At 47.5% G+C, this 15,162-nt stretch overlaps 1 protein-coding gene across 4 annotated transcripts in view; it reads left to right on the forward strand.

The window, feature by feature from the left end:
- The window catches only part of ADGRD2 (adhesion G protein-coupled receptor D2), a 930,084-nt gene that overhangs the window by 661,067 nt on the left and 253,855 nt on the right, over positions 1 to 15,162 (forward strand). For 3 of the 4 annotated variants that reach the window (XM_077478839.1, XM_077478840.1, XM_077478841.1), the window contains exon 22: positions 12,912 to 12,965. The exons of the other annotated variant lie outside the window; for it this stretch is intronic. In XM_077478839.1, coding sequence (XP_077334965.1) covers positions 12,912 to 12,965 — 54 coding nt within the window. The remainder of the gene's footprint in view (positions 1 to 12,911; positions 12,966 to 15,162) is intronic. 4 annotated transcript variants of the gene reach the window in all.

Below are 15,162 nucleotides of genomic sequence, written 5' to 3' on the forward strand. Positions count from 1 at the left end.
ATCCCCTACTCTTGCTACCTTCAGACGATCCCTGAAAACTCATCTATTCAGGGAAGCCTATCACGTCTCAAACTAATCTCCTACCACTTCCATAAACTCATTCCCAACAATTATAACCTTCTGTACCACCTGCCCCACCCTTTTAGATTGTAAGCTCTTCTGAGCAGGGTCCTCTTAATCCTCTTGTATTTAATTGTATTGTAACTGTATTGTCTCCCTTTTATATTGTAAAGCGATGCGTAAATTGCTGGCGCTATATAAATCCTGAATAATAATAATAATAATAATAATAATAATAATAATAATAATAATAATAATAAAAGATGTGCTTTTAAGAGTGCTGTTGTTCATTTCGGTGAGCTGATCTACTAAAAGGAGGAATATTCTGATGTGATTGAGGATATAGTTACAACGCTCTAACCAAGGTTCCATCTGGTAAGCGCACTCACTATATGGTGACGGGCACTTGTGCGCATCTGAGTGTGTTCAACCACCGTGGTGTTTTCACTTAGGACCGCAACTGTTGATTATTTATGGACTCTTTTATGAACTCTTTGATGATGAATTCATATTAATTGTTTATAAGCTTTGAATATATCAACTATTCAGAGCCCATTCACACAGGGGCAACACGACTTGTAGGCGACTTGAGTCAGGCAACTTGGACACGACTTGAGTTAAGATCACAGCGCGACTTGGGACGACTTCAAAACGACTTGTGATGACTTCAAGCGAGACTTGGGACGACTTACAAGTCGCCCCAGGCCAGGCGACTTTTGCCGAGGCCAAGCAGAGAATGAGCTCAAGGGGGAACTCCACGGCAAATTTCTGAAAAAAATTTGGCGTGGGTTCCCCCTCCGAGAGCATACCAGGCCCTTAGGTCTGGTATGGATTCCAAGGGGAACCCCCCTACGCCGAAAAAACGGCGTGGGGGTCCCCCCCAGATCCACACCAGACCCTTATCCGAGCACGCTACCCGGCCGGCCAGGAAAGGGGGTGGGGACGAGCGGGCGGCCCCCCCTCCTGAGCCGTACCAGGCCGCGTGCCCTCAACATGGGGGGGTGCCTTGGGGGAGGGGGGGGCGTGCGGCCCCCCCACCCCAAAGCACCTTGTCCCCATGTCGATGAGGACAAGGGCCTCTTCCCGACAACCCTGGCCGTTGGTTGTCGGGGTCTGCGGGCGGGGGGCTTATCGGAATCCGGGAGCCCCCTTTAATAAGGGGGCCCCCGGATACCGGCCCCCCACCCTATGTGAATGAGTATGGGGTACAATGTACCCCTACCCATTCACCTGTGCAAAAAAAGTACAAAAAAAAACACAACACAGGGAAAAAATATTTTATTGCACAGCTCCGGGGGTCTTCCGTCTTCGGGGGTCTTCTCGCCGGACTCCTCCGCTATCTTCTTGTAGCTCTTTTACTAGCGGAGGAGTCCGGCTTTCTTCCTCCCCGCCGCCGGCCTCTTCTCCCGACTTCGGGGGTCTTGTCCCCCTCTTCGGTTCTTCTGCCGGGCCACCGCGCCTTCTTATAGCTCTTTTGCAGGCGGTGGCCCGGTCTTCTGTCGCCGCCGCCGCCGCCTTCCGTTCTTCTTCTTCTTCTTCTTCTCCAGGAGATGTTGACACGACGCTCTCTCCGGCCACAATGCCAGGGACGCGCTCCGCTGCCACTTATATAGGGACAATGGGGCGGTGTCACATGGGTTGATGTCACATGGGTTGGTCACATGGGTTGATGTCACATGGTAAGGGGGCGGGGTCACCATGTGACATCAACCCATGTGACCAACCCATGTGACATCAACCCATGTGACACCGCCCCATTGTCCCTATATAAGTGGCAGCGGAGCGCGTCCCTGGCATTGTGGCCGGAGAGAGCGTCGTGTCAACATCTCCTGGAGAAGAAGAAGAAGAAGAAGAAGAAGAACGGAAGGCGGCGGCGGCGGCGACAGAAGACCGGGCCACCGCCTGCAAAAGAGCTATAAGAAGGCGCGGTGGCCCGGCAGAAGAACCGAAGAGGGGGACAAGACCCCCGAAGTCGGGAGAAGAGGCCGGCGGCGGGGAGGAAGAAAGCCGGACTCCTCCGCTAGTAAAAGAGCTACAAGAAGATAGCGGAGGAGTCCGGCGAGAAGACCCCCGAAGACGGAAGACCCCCGGAGCTGTGCAATAAAATATTTTTTCCCTGTGTTGTGTTTTTTTTTGTACTTTTTTTGCACAGGTGAATGGGTAGGGGTACATTGTACCCCATACTCATTCACATAGGGTGGGGGGCCGGTATCCGGGGGCCCCCTTATTAAAGGGGGCTCCCGGATTCCGATAAGCCCCCCGCCCGCAGACCCTGACAACCAACGGCCAGGGTTGTCGGGAAGAGGCCCTTGTCCTCATCGACATGGGGACAAGGTGCTTTGGGGTGGGGGGGGCCACACGCCCCCCCCTCCCCCAAGGCACCCCCCCCATGTTGAGGGCACGCGGCCTGGTACGGCTCAGGAGGGGGGGGGGCGCCCGCTCGTCCCCACCCCCTTTCCTGGCCGGCCGGGTAGCGTGCTCGGATAAGGGTCTGGTGTGGATCTGGGGGGGACCCCCACGCCGTTTTTTCGGCGTAGGGGGTTCCCCTTGGAATCCATACCAGACCTAAGGGCCTGGTATGCTCTCGGAGGGGGAACCCACACCAAATTTTTTTCAGAAATTTGCCGTGGAGTTCCCTCTTGAGAGCTGATAATTCTGTCAAAGTCGCCTCCGTATAGACGGAGATCCGACTTGGAGGCGATCTCCATTGAAATCAATGGGTACCGGTTGCCTACAAGTCGGATAGAAGTAGTGCAGGAACCTTTTCTGAAGTCGGAGCGACTTCAGTAGTGTGCATTAAGACGGCTCTCATTCACTTACATTGCTTTTTAAATGTTGTCCGACCTGAGGCGACCTGAGGCAACTAGGGGCGACCTGAAGTCGGATCAGGAGTTGCCCCTGTGTGAATGGGCTCTCACATTCTTCATTTTATATTTTTCTTTTTGGGGAGTTTACTTATAGATTATTTTTTGTTGGCGCAGCTTTTTGTATTTTCTTAAATGTTATAATGTTGGTTATGGCTCGCGTTCTAAAAACTTGCCCAAAAGTCTGAAGTAACTTGTGTATTGTACCATGATTAATGCATTAATGACTAATGATGTTGTTTGTTACCACCAATAAAGTGCCGTGGCCATTTATTGCCACTTTGCTTGATAGTTTTCTTTCTTAAATAAGCTGGTTGTATTTGGGGACTGTTGTTGGAAGGGATGAGGTGTGTTATGTAATCCGAAGGTGAAGGCTACAGGAACATCAGAAAAGCTTTACTTATCAGTCAGAATACTGTAGCAAAAGTGATACAAAAACCTAACAAAGATGGACCTGCAACCATCTCACAGAAACATCCAAGCCGTCCACGGAAGTTAACAGCTCAGTGGGAGCGCCTTCTGATTCGAAGGGTTGAAGAAAATTGCAGTTAGCTAAAGAAGAAGAAAGCCAAACTGGGGTGATTGTTTCCCATGACACAACACTGTGTACACTGCAGAGGAATGGCATGCATGGGTGTCGCCCACAAAGTAAGCCTCTCCTAAAGCCCATGAACAGAAAAGCCCACCTAGAATTTGCCAGGGCCCATGCTGAAAAAGAAGACTACTGGGACTCTGTACTCTGATGGGATGAGACCAAGATAAATGTTTTTGAAACTGATAACTTCAAAACTGTATAGTTTTGCAAAGGGGAGGAGTACAAAGAAAAATCCATGGTGCCTACAGTGAAACATGGTGGTGGCAGTGTCCTTCTGTGGGGCTATATGAGTGCTGCTGATGTCAGGGAGCTGCATTTCATTGATGGTATCATGAATTCACAGATGTACTGCTCTATATTGAAAGAGAAGATGCTACCATCACTCTGTGCTGTTGGTTGTTGTGCACTTTTACAAACATGACAATGATCCAAAACACACATCTAAGGCCATAGGTGTGTGTAGCCTATTGCATTAGGGTATGCCCCCAAAGCTCAGACACACATGACTTTCTCTGCAGCCTCAGCTACACAGGACAGTAAAGGAATGAGAAGTGCTCTGTGCTGAGTGGCTTCCTGTTCATTCACAAACTAAAGCATAGTAAACCGTGTTTATTATGCTTCAGTTAGGAATGAACACAGTGATTGAGTGTGTTCACTGTGTTCATTTATAAAAGGAAGGGGAAGGTAAATTAAATATTTACTATCTCTTTCCCCTGCTCTCCATTCTGAAACATCCCCTGCAGCAGCCGGGTGTGGGGAGAGGAGGGAAGATAGCAGCACTGCTGGGGGGGAAAGCAGTTAGGGGGAATGCACACTTAGTGATTAGGGTGTGCCTAGGCACACCTGGTACACCCCTGCGCACACCTATGTCAAAGGCCACTGTTACATTTCTGAAGAAGAACAGGGTGAAAGTGATTCAGTGGCCATGTATGTCTCCTGATCTGAACCCAATCAAGCACCTATTGGGAATTCTGAAGAGGCGAGTTGAGCATCACTCTCCATCCAGCATCCAGGCTTTGAAAGAGGTCATTCCTGAAGAATGGAAAAAGATAGATGTTGCAATATGTCACCAACTTGTTCATTCTATGCCTAGAAGACTTGGTGCTGTACTTACAAATCATGGAGGTCATACAAAATTCTAGATGTAGTAGTTTTTGTTGTGGGGTGTATTCATTTTTACATCAACTAATTTGAGGAAATCTGAAGATTTTGTAATCTAAGGCCGCGTACACACGGGCGGACTGTTCGCCCAACTTTGTCCGCCGGACAGTCCGCTCGTGTGTGGGCTTCAGCGGACAGTTTTAGCGGACAGTCTGTCGAACAAAGTTTTTCGGAATTTCCGTAAGACAGTCCGCTGAAACTTGGTTTCAGCGGACAGTCCGCTCGTGTGTAGGCTTGTTCGACAAACTAAGTTTCGCGCATGCTCAGAAAGGATTTACACGGCGAAGGTTGCATTGCAGTGTATTGGACGTCGAATTTCTCGTCCCGTCGTACGTGCCGTTCACGTCATCGCGCACGCTTTCAGCGGACTGTTCGTTCAACGTGTGTGGTCAAGTCCGCTCATGCAAATTTTGAGCGGACTGTTTGTCGGATTGTTTGACAAACTAAGTTGGGCGAACAGTCCGCCCGTGTGTACGCGGCCTTAGTTTTATTATTAACCTAAATTTCATGTAATGAGTTAATCAAATGTTCTATAAGACTCAGTTTTGTCAAAAGTCTGGAAATTATTCTTGTGTTCATTGAGATGTTGATTAAAATCTTACTTTTCAAACAGGGTGTACTCATTTATGCTGAGTAGAGATGGGCCGAAAACAACCCCGGTTCGGTTCACACCAGAACATATCGAACAGGCAAAGAATTTAGCAGAACACATGAACACCGTTAAAGTCTATGGGACATGAAAATGAATAATCAAAAGAGCTCATTTTAACCACTTGCCGACCGCCGCACGACGATATACGTCGGCAGAATGGCACGGGCAGGCATATGGGCGTATATATAAGTCCCTGCCTTCCCGCGGGTGGGGGGCCCGATCGGGCCCCCCCCGGTGCCTGCGGCGGTCGGCATTCGTTCGGGAGCGATCCGGGATGAGGGGGCGGCCATTCATTCATGGCCACCCCCTCGCGATCGCTCCCGACGAAAAGAAATGCTCCCTGACATCACTTCCTCTCCTCAAAGGAGAGGAAGTGATGTAATCTCCCCTCCGTGTCGGTATTTTTCGTTCCGGCACCGAGGAGAGAGGATCAGTGAGTTGCACCAACACACCACACGTACAGTAGAACATGCCAGGCACACTCACACCCCCCCTTTACCCCCCGATCACCCCCCCAATTACCCCTGCCCCCCCCCAGTCACAGTGACACCAATTGCATTTTTTTTTTTTTGCATTGGTGTCATTTGTGACTGTAATAACTGTTAGGGCAGTTAGGGTTAGCCCCCTTTAGTTCTAATGTGCCCCCCTAACCCCCCCAATAAAGGTTTAACCCTGTGATCACCCCCCGTCACCAGTGTCACTAAGGCTGGGTTCACATTGCAGCGGTTTATGAGAACGAATGTGATTCGCACCGCACTGCAGTGCAAATCACATCCGATCTCTGTGCGATTCGAGTTCAGCCATACAGATAGTATGGCTGAATTCGCGCCGCACCCGCCGCAAATTCGCACGGGACCCTTTTTTTGGTCCGCAGCAGAATCGGATCGCATGGGTGTTCACACCATGCGATCCGAGTTTGCAGATCGCACTGCGATATGCGAACTGATCTGGGGGTGTCATTAACATTTCACTGACACTCCCAGCAGTTCGCATAGGGCAGTGTGAACTGCCGCCGGGAGGCATGCGATGCGGGAACCCGCCGCGGATTCGTGGCGTTCCCGCATCGCTCCAGTATGAACCCAGCCTAATAAGCGATAATTTTTCTGATCGCTGTATTAGTGTCACAGGTGACGCTAGTTAGGCAGGTAGGTATTTAGGTTCACCGCAACTTTTTATAGCGCCAGGGACCCCCATATACTACCGCATAAAGCCCCCTGATTGCCCCCTAGTTAACCCTTTCACCAGTGATCACCATATAACTGTTACAGGTGATGCTGGTTGGTTAGTTATTTTTTTATAGTTTCAGGGCACCCGCCATTTATTACCTAATAAAGGTTTAACCCCCTGATCACCCGGCGGGTGTCATTTGTGACTGTAATAACTGTTAGGGCAGTTAGGGTTAGCCCCCTTTAGTTCTAAGGTACCCCCCTAACCCCCCCAATAAAGGTTTAACCCCGTGATCACCCCCCGTCGCCAGTGTCACTAAGGCTGGGTTCACATTGCAGCGGTTTGAGAACGGATGTGATTCGCACCGCACTGCAGTGCAAATCACATCCGATCTCTGTGCGATTCGAGTTCAGCCATACAGATAGTATGGCTGAATTCGTGTCGCACCCGCCGCACCCGCCGCAAACTCGCACGGGACCTTTTTTTTGGTCCGCAGCAGAATCGGATCGCATGGGTGTTCACACCATGCGATCCGAGTTTGCAGATCGCACTGCGATATGCGAACTGATCTGGGGGTGTCATTAACATTTCACTGACACTCCCAGCAGTTCGCATAGGGCAGTGTGAACTGCCGCCGGGAGGCATGCGATGCGGGAACCCGCCGCGGATTTGTGGCGTTCCCGCATCGCTCCAGTGTGAACCCAGCCTAATAAGCGATCGTTTTTCTGATCGCTGTATTAGTGTCACAGGTGACGCTAGTTAGGCAGGTAGGTATTTAGGTTTGCCGCAGCTTTTTATAGCGCCAGGGACCCCCATATACTACCGCATAAAGCCCCCTGATTGCCCCCTAGTTAACCCTTTTACCAGTGATCACCATATAACGGTTACAGGTGACGCTGGTTGGTTAGTTATTTTTTTATAGTTTCAGGGCACCCGCCATTTATTACCTAGTCTCACTAGTGTACCCCTAAATTTAGGGGTGTCTACTTTCCAAAATGGGGTCATTTGGGGGGCGTTTGTGCCATCTTGGCATTTTATGGCCTTCAAAACTGTAACGCCCTTAGAAAGCCTGAAGGCGGTGCTTGGTTTTCGGGGCCCCGTACGCGGCTAGGCTCCCAAAAAGTCCCACATATGTGGTATCCCCGTACTCAGGAGAAGCAGCAGAATTTATTTTGGGGTGTCATTTCACATATGCCCATAGCATGTGTGAGCAATATATCATTTAGTGACAACTTTGTGTAAAAAAAAAAAAACATTTTTTTTTTGTCATTATTCAATCGCTTGAGGCAAAAAAATAAAATATTCAATGGGCTCAACATGCCACTTATCAATTTCCTTAGGGGGTCTACTTTCCAAAATGGGGTCATTTGGGGGGGTTTTGTACTGCCCTGCCATTTTAGCACCTCAAGAAATGAGATAGGCAGTCGTAAACTAAAAGCTGCGTAAATTCCAGAAAACGTACCTTAGTTTGTAGATGTGACAACTTTTGCGCAAATCAATAAATATACAGTTATTGACTTTTTTTTTTACCAAAGACATGTGGCTGAATAAATTTTGGCCTAAATGTATGACTAAAATTGAGTTCATTGGATTTTTCTAATAACAAAAAGTAGAAAATATCATTTTTTTTCAAAATTTGCGGTCTTTTTCCATTTATATAGCAAAAAATAAAAATCGCAGAGGCAATCAAATACCATCAAAAGAAAGCTCTATTTGTGGGAAGAAAAGGACGCAAATTTTGTTTGGGTACAACATTGCATGACCGCGCAATTACCAGTTAAAGCAGCGCAGTGCCAAAGTGTAAAAAGACCTCTGGTCATTTACCAGCAAAATGGTCCGGTCTGAAAGTGGTTAAAGGCTTATATGCAAGTTATTGTCATAAAAAGTGTTTGGGGACCTGGGTCCTGCCCCAAGGGACATGTATCAATGAATTACTATTTTTTCTTTAAAACGGCCGTTTGTTTTTCGGGAGCAGTGATTTATTTATTTTTTTTATGCTTAAAGTGAAACAATAAAAATGAAATATTCCTTTAAATATCGTGCCTGGGGGGTGTCTATAGCATGTCTGTGGCACATTTCCCCCCTGTTTAGAACAGTACCACAGCAAAATGACATTTCTAAAGGAAAAATTGTCATTTAAAACTGATCGCGGCTGTAATGAATTGTCAGGTTGGCAATATAGATAAAAATCATTGAAAAAAAAGAGCATGGGATCCCCCCCAGTCCATTACCAGGCCCTTTGGGTCTGGTATGAATATTAAGGGGAACCCTGAAACAAAATGTAAAAAAAAAATGCGTGGGGGTGCCCATAAAATCCATACCAGGCCCTTCGGGTCTGATATGGAAATGAAAGGGAACCCTGCACCAAATAAAAAAAAAAAAAAACATGGGGTCCCTCTCAAAATCCATACCAGACCCTTATCGGAGCACGCAACCTGGCAGGCCACAGGAAAAGAGGGGGGGATGAGAGGGCTCCCCTCTCCTGAACTGTACCAGACCCCATGCCCTCAAAATGGGGAGGGTGCTTTGGGGTAGCCCCTAAAGCACCTTGTCCCCATGTTGATGGAGAGAAGGGCCTCAACCCCAGAACCCTTGCCCGGTGGTTGCGGGGGTATGTGGGCGGGGGGTTTATTGGAATCTGGAAGCCCCCTTTAACAAGAGGACCCCCAGATCCCAGCCTCCCCCCTATGTGAAATGGTAATGGGGTACAATGTACCGCTACCATTTCACAAAAAAAGTGTAAAAATGGTAAAAAAGACAATAGCCGGTTTTTAACAATTCCTTTATTAATAAGGTCTTCTTCTTTTCCCTGCTTCTTCCTCCATCTTCTTCTGGTCTTCCTTCAGTTTTCTCCTTCTTCCTCCATCTTCTTCTTCCCCCAATTCTTCCTCGATCTTCCTCTGCTTCTTCCTCCGGTCTTCTCCATCTTCCTCTGGCTTCTTCTTCCCCACTTGGTCCACCAGACAATCCGCCTCAATGGGATGCTTCTGTGCTTGTGACAGTTTTTCTATGACTTCCCTATGGCTTTCCCATGGCATCAGAGGGGGTCGGGGTCACCTGTTTATGTAAAGAACCCTCCCCATGTTGAGGGCATGTGACCTGGTATGGTTCGGGGGGGTGCTCTCTCATCCCTTCTCTTTTCCTGTGGCCTGCCAGGTTGCGTGCCCGGATAAGGGTCTGATATGAATTTTGTGGGGGACCCCTACGCCATTTTTCTTTTCATTTTAGCACAGGGTTCCCCTTAAAATCCATACCAGAACTGAAGGGCCTGGTATAGATTTTGAGGGGGACCCTCAATGATCAATTTTTGATACTCCTATTGAGCCAGCTTGGTAATTATGGATATATAACATTTACATTTTTTAGAGAAGACACAGAATATAAAGATTTGCATTAATGTTAGTAAATATACTATTTTTAAAAATAGTGCAAAGTGACTAATTACTTACTCATCATTTCAATAAATAAAAAGAAAGTGCAGATAGTGCTCTTGAAAAAGCCAACTTGTGTTGAAACCAGTGGGCCTATGATACAGAATTATCATCACGCATGGAGGTATGCATGCACGCAGACTTGCAGTATGGTGTGCATTGACTCTTCTACAACTGAATGTTTATCCTTCAGTGTTGGGCACTCAGTGATTGTGAGGTTTTTTTTACCTTGTTTTATATTTTTAATATGATAAATGCAGTGTAGTGCTATGATGGCCTTCCTTTTCTGTTATGCCATACTTTGAAGCCAATATGGGAGTAAGATGTGAGAAAGGATCTCTCCTACACGTGGAAGTTTTTTCCCCCCAAAAAACTTATATCTGGTTATTTTTTAGGTAAAGGTGATCCTGCGAGGATAAAAGAGGATTAAAAAATACCTGATTTTATGCAGTGAAGATTGCACTTTATGGAGGACTATCTAATTAAGCCTTTTTCAACCAGGGTGCCTTCAGGTCTCGTCAGGGGTGCCTTGGTAAAATGCCTAAAAATTGCCCAAAATTGTATACAAGCCAGCGGGTAGGTCAAGCCTGCCTTTTGGTTACACAAAGCCACAGGTTTTCATTGTGTACCATTACAACCTAGTTGCCTGTGTACTAACAACCAGTTACATCATCGGTTGATAAGGTACACATCGTATGCCTGCACAGAATCCTTGTTTGCCCTTCTCTATCAGCATTGAGGTCACAATAGCTAAATGAGGGAGAAAAACTGAGGGAGAAGACAAGCGATGGAAGTGTAGCTAGTCAGTACCAGTGTGCAAAGGGGCGTTTGCCTCATAAGAATAAGTTACCTCTAACATTGGGTATCCTACATGTGTAGATGTTGTTGTGTTAGGTAGTTATTAGTTTTGTTTTCTACATTTTAGTATAGGGTACCTCAAGAATGTGCAGACTTTTAAAGGGTGCCTTTACTGAAAAAATTGCGAGAAACGTTAATTCAACTTGCACAAATAAATTGTGGATGGACTTGGCACTGCTATTCACATGTACATTTTATACTGTTTTGCAGTCTATTTTTCTTGAAAAAAAAACATTTATGCCGCGTACACACGATCAGACTATCCAGTGGACTTGGTTCGGCGGACCAGAGTCCGCCAGACAATCTGCCCGTTTGTGGGCTCCGGTGGACTTTTTCTTTCCAAAAGGTGGCAGTCCAGCGGACAATCCACCCATCTGTGTGCTAGTCCGCTGGACTTTTGAAATGAACGGACTTGCCCAAACATGGAGAAAAGTCTGTTCATTTTGAACACGGCTCCAGGAAGACGGGACTAGCGAAGGAAGTAAATGTCGCCGCCTCCATCTGCGAGATTGACACCTTGCTGGCCCCGTCACCTGGTTTGGACTTAAAGGGGAAGCCCTACGTCGAAAAAACGGCATGGGGGTCCCCCCAAAGTCCATTACAGACCCTTATCCCAGCACGCAGCCCAGCCGGTCAGGAAAGGGAGTGGGGACAAATAAGCACCCCCCCGAACTGTACTAGGCTGTGTGCCATCAACATGGGGGGTGGGTGCTTTTGGGAAGGGGGCGCCTGCGGCCCCCCCACCCCAAAGCACCTTGTCCCCATGTTGATGAGGACAAGGGCCTCTTTCCAACAACCCTGGCCGTTGGTTGTCGGGGTCTGCGGGCGGGGGGCTTATCGGAATCTGGGAGCCCCCTTTAATAAGGGGGCCCCCAGATACCGGCTCCCCACCCTATGTGAATGAGTATGGGGTACCATGTACCCCTACCCATTCACCTGGTGAAAAAAAGTGTAAATAAAAAAACACAACACATGTTTTTAAAATAATTTATTGGACAGCTCCGGTGGTCTCCTCCGCTATCTTCTGCTCTTTTGCTAGCTATTTTACTAGCAGAGGAGCCTGGCTTTCTTCTTCGTCGTCGCCGCTGCCGTCCGGGGGTCTTCTTCTGACTTCGGGGTCTTGTTCCGCTCTTCGGGGGTCTTGTCCCCCTCTTCTGGGGTCTTGTCCCGCTCTTCGGTTCTTCTGCCGGGCCTCCGCTTTCTTCTTCCAGCTCTTTTACTAGAGTTGGCCCGGTCTTCTGTCGCTGTCGCCGTCGTCGCCTTCTTCTCTTCTCTTCTTCTCCCTTGCGATGTTGACACAACACTCTCTCTGGCCACAATGGCAGGGACGAGTTGTGCGGCGACTTATATAGGGACAAGGGGCAGGGTCACTGGGTGATGTTACATGGTGACCCTGCCCCCTTAAAATGTCACAGTCCTGGAGGATGCTGGGACTGTGACCTAGTCTGCCGGAAAAGTCCGGTCGTGTGTGGGCAGGTCCGCTCATTCGGAAAGTCCGGCAGACCTCAGCTGCAAAGTCCGGCGATTTGTCTGCCGGACTAAGTCCGCCGGATAGTCCGATCGTGTGTACGCAGCATAATACTCACCTACTGTAGGTGAATGCAGTATCAATCCGATGTAGCATCTATCCCCTGCCGGATGTGCATTAACAACTAAGGAATCAAAGAGAACTGATCTCTTAGTTCTCTGTCAGTCTCAAGGTCTCTGCTCCTTCCCCCAGCGTATTCGCTGGAGCGCTGGGTTGTGGAGGGGGTGGACTGGTCCAGGCTTTTGGGCTGATGCTTTCTGAGCCTGGAGCAGCGGTATGACTTCAGCTGAAAACGGATCACAGAAGTGCAAAACAAACTTCATTCCTTTGATCTATAGGAGAAGTACAGCCAAAATAGCTTTGGCTATCATTCCCATTTAATGAAGTGATGAGTAAATGATTGGTTTATTTAGAAACTTTGAACTTTAAAATACTGAGCACTGTACACAGCTCAGGGGTTGAAAATGTAAGAGCATACCATTATCACAATTATGCTTGATGGTTATATGTTTTGGCATTATTAAATAAAAGAGAAGAAAACATTTTATAAAATGTCCAAAATATTTGTTGAATTATGTAGAACATTTATTTCTAGGTCAGAAATGCCATTCAGAGGATGAAAGAAAAGAAAAGGGCCCTTTCATTCACGGTAAGTTAGAATAAAATGTTTTTTTGAAATGAATAACTGTCTAATAGTTCTACAAACACACCGTTTTTGCCTAGTATACATTTTGGCATCCACTTTATTTATGTAAATGTTTTTATGTTCATTTTTTAAAATGTATAAGCCAATTGTTAAGTCTATAAAATCTTTATAGGCACGTAATATAGAATGCTATCAAAACAAAGGGGCATATATAAAAAAACTCTGGTTGGCCCAGGTGCATTCAACATGCTGCATTAACTACATTCACGGCTAAATCAATGGCAAAATTCACATCTATATTGTGGTGAATTGTTAAGTGATGGTTGCACTGGGGTTGCAAACAAAGCCCCAACCAACCCCCCAACATCACTCGCCACGTGATGGGTAGTGATGGACGAACTTCCGATGGGACGTTTCGCGAATGCGATCCGGGAACGTGCCTAAATGTTTGCGAACCGGGAACGTGCCCAAGCGTTCGCGGCGGACCCCATTCACTTTAATGGCAGGCGAACCTTAAAAACCTCCAGGTCATATTTTCAGCCACAAAATACTTACTAGCTGTGCACTCATATTCCCACAACATGGACACTGACATACCAGAAGTATTAAGTGAATCTGGGATCGACAACGACAAGCATTCTTTTTTTATCTGTGAAATTTTGTCAATTCAGGAGCGTATGAAGGCCATGGAGGAGAGGCAAGGTCAGGCCAGGCTATGAAGAGGGTGCAGGAGATGATCAGTGCCACAGTCAGGGCAGCGCAGTCCTGTGCCAGTGTCCCAGTGTGCCAACCTGTGCTTGAGCCCCTGACCCCTCCCTCTGCCAGCCCTTACCCCCACCTATGCAGGGCTCCACTGTGGTGGTCCGGAGGTGCCAGTCCAGTGATGATCTTCAGCCATGGTGCTGGCACTGCCTGCTGATTGGCTTCTCCACTGCTATCTCCCTCACTGTCTGACACCAGCACTGAGATAGAATACTGACACCAGCACCATGATAGAGACAGAACACTGACACCAGCACCGTGATAGAGACTGAGCACGGACAACAGCACCATGATAGAGAGCACTGACACCAACACCATGATAGAGAGCACTGACACCAGCACCGTGATAGAGAGCACTGACACCAGCACCATGATAGAGAGCACCGACACCAGCACCGTGATGGAGAGCACTGACACCAGCACCGAGATGGAGAGGAGTGACACCACACCAGCACCGAGATAGAGAGCACTGACACCAGCACTGAGATAGAGAGCACTGTCGCCAGCACTGAGATAGAGAGCACTGACACCAGCACTGTGATAGAGAGTAGGGACGTCAGCACCGTGATAGAGAGCACTGACACCACACCCGCACCGAGATAGAGAGCACTGACACCAGCACCATAATAGAGAGCACTGACAACAGCACTGTGATAGAGAGTACTGACAACAGCACCGTGATAGAGAGTACTGACACCAGTACTGAGATAGAGAGCACTGACACCAGCACCGTGATAGAGAGCACTGACACCAGCACCGTGATAGAGAGCACTGACATGATACCATCACTGAGATAGAGAGCACTGACACCAGCACCGTGATAGAGCGCACTGACACAGCACCAATTATAGAGAGCACTGACACCAGCACCGTGATAGAGCGCACTGACACAGCACCAATTATAGAGAGCACTGACACCAGCACCGTGATAGAGCGCACTGACACCAGCACCGAGATAGAGAGCACTGACACCACACCAGCACCGTGATAGAGAGCACTGACACCAGCACTGATACCAGCAACTCGCTGCCGGACCCAAAAATATGACACCACTCAACCTCTTTAAACAGGAGGGTATGGGCATATAGTACGGTGTGCTTTTTTTGTACAAGTGAGCCAAAGGTAGAAAAAAGGTCCATGTGCTAGATTATATAAATCATTTATAGAGTTATGCATATACATGGTCTACTGGTCACATGTGTTGAATTCCTCCAAGATCCATGCCTCGTTCATTTTTATTTTTTATTTCTTTATATTTTTTTGTGCCACATCAGTATTTTTATACCAGAGACTAAATTCAGCTTGCCGCTCATTCATGTCTCGTTCATAATTCCACATCATCGTGGCTTATTTAATTTCATAAATTTTCTCTAAGATTCCTTGTGATCGCATAGAAAATACATAATATTTAAAAAAATACAAACAAGAGTAAATGAAC

Source organism: Lithobates pipiens, unplaced genomic scaffold, assembly GCF_037356315.1.
Source record: "Lithobates pipiens isolate NorthernLeopardFrog02 unplaced genomic scaffold, aLitPip1_a1.2 Scaffold_1, whole genome shotgun sequence".
NCBI lineage: Eukaryota > Metazoa > Chordata > Amphibia > Anura > Ranidae > Lithobates > Lithobates pipiens.